This window comes from Ailuropoda melanoleuca, chromosome 15 (genome assembly GCF_002007445.2).
Source record: "Ailuropoda melanoleuca isolate Jingjing chromosome 15, ASM200744v2, whole genome shotgun sequence".
NCBI classification, from domain to species: Eukaryota; Metazoa; Chordata; class Mammalia; order Carnivora; family Ursidae; genus Ailuropoda; species Ailuropoda melanoleuca.
In genome coordinates, this window is record NC_048232.1 from 70,392,487 (window position 1) to 70,393,242 (window position 756).

Consider the following 756-nt stretch of genomic DNA (forward strand, 5'->3'; position numbering starts at 1 on the left):
ATAAAGCTTTTATATAAAAACAAAAGACTCTACAGGTACCTCGGCATTCCTGTGTTCAGTTTATAACAGATTATCCTATCTTGCACATTGTTTTGAAATTGCTATGTGTGATGAATATCTCTTCATGCCGCCACAGCCTAGGATTAAGCAAATGAAAAGAATAATAATAACAAAACTTTCAAAAAATTGTGNGTTTCTAAGTCGGACCCAGGCCATCCGCGGACCAGTTTCTAAGACGGAACCAGTTGGTTCCGGACCCGGTCTGGTTTTTCAGTCGGACACAGTCCCAATTCCAGCCGCTTTCGGGACCCTGTCCAGAAAAGAAATGCTCAAGTGACGCGTGAAAGCTCATAACGCAGAGAGCTGCAGAGAAAGCTGCGGAGCGAGAAGCCAGGACCTGAGAGGGACTTGCCCGCCGTCCCCCCACACACAAAGCAGCGAGCTCAAGGGGTTCAGCAGGGTCTAAATGCCGCTTGAAAGCCGCTACCGAGAGGAGGTTAAGATGGCGGAGGAGTAGGGGACACCTTTTTCAGCCAGTCCCCTGAGTTGAGCTGGATAGGTACCAGACCAGCAGGAATATCCACGGAATCAGCCTGAGACGCAGGAAGATACATCTGGATCTCTACAAATGAACATCTCCAGCGCTGAGTATCGAGGTACGAAGCGGGGAGCCGTGAAACCGCGCACAGATATCGGAAGCTAAACAGAAGGGGGAGGGAGCCGCCGTGTCAGGGCGCCGGGAAGCGGTAGCCACCT

General features: G+C 50.7%; 1 protein-coding gene across 1 annotated transcript in view; it reads right to left on the reverse strand.

The window, feature by feature from the left end:
- Positions 1–230: 230 nt before the first annotated feature.
- The window catches only part of SLC5A8 (solute carrier family 5 member 8), a 65,145-nt gene continuing 64,619 nt past the window's right edge, over positions 231–756 (reverse strand). The window contains exon 14 of the mRNA XM_034643673.1: positions 231–310. Within this exon, the coding sequence (XP_034499564.1) occupies positions 231–310 (80 nt within the window). The remainder of the gene's footprint in view (positions 311–756) is intronic.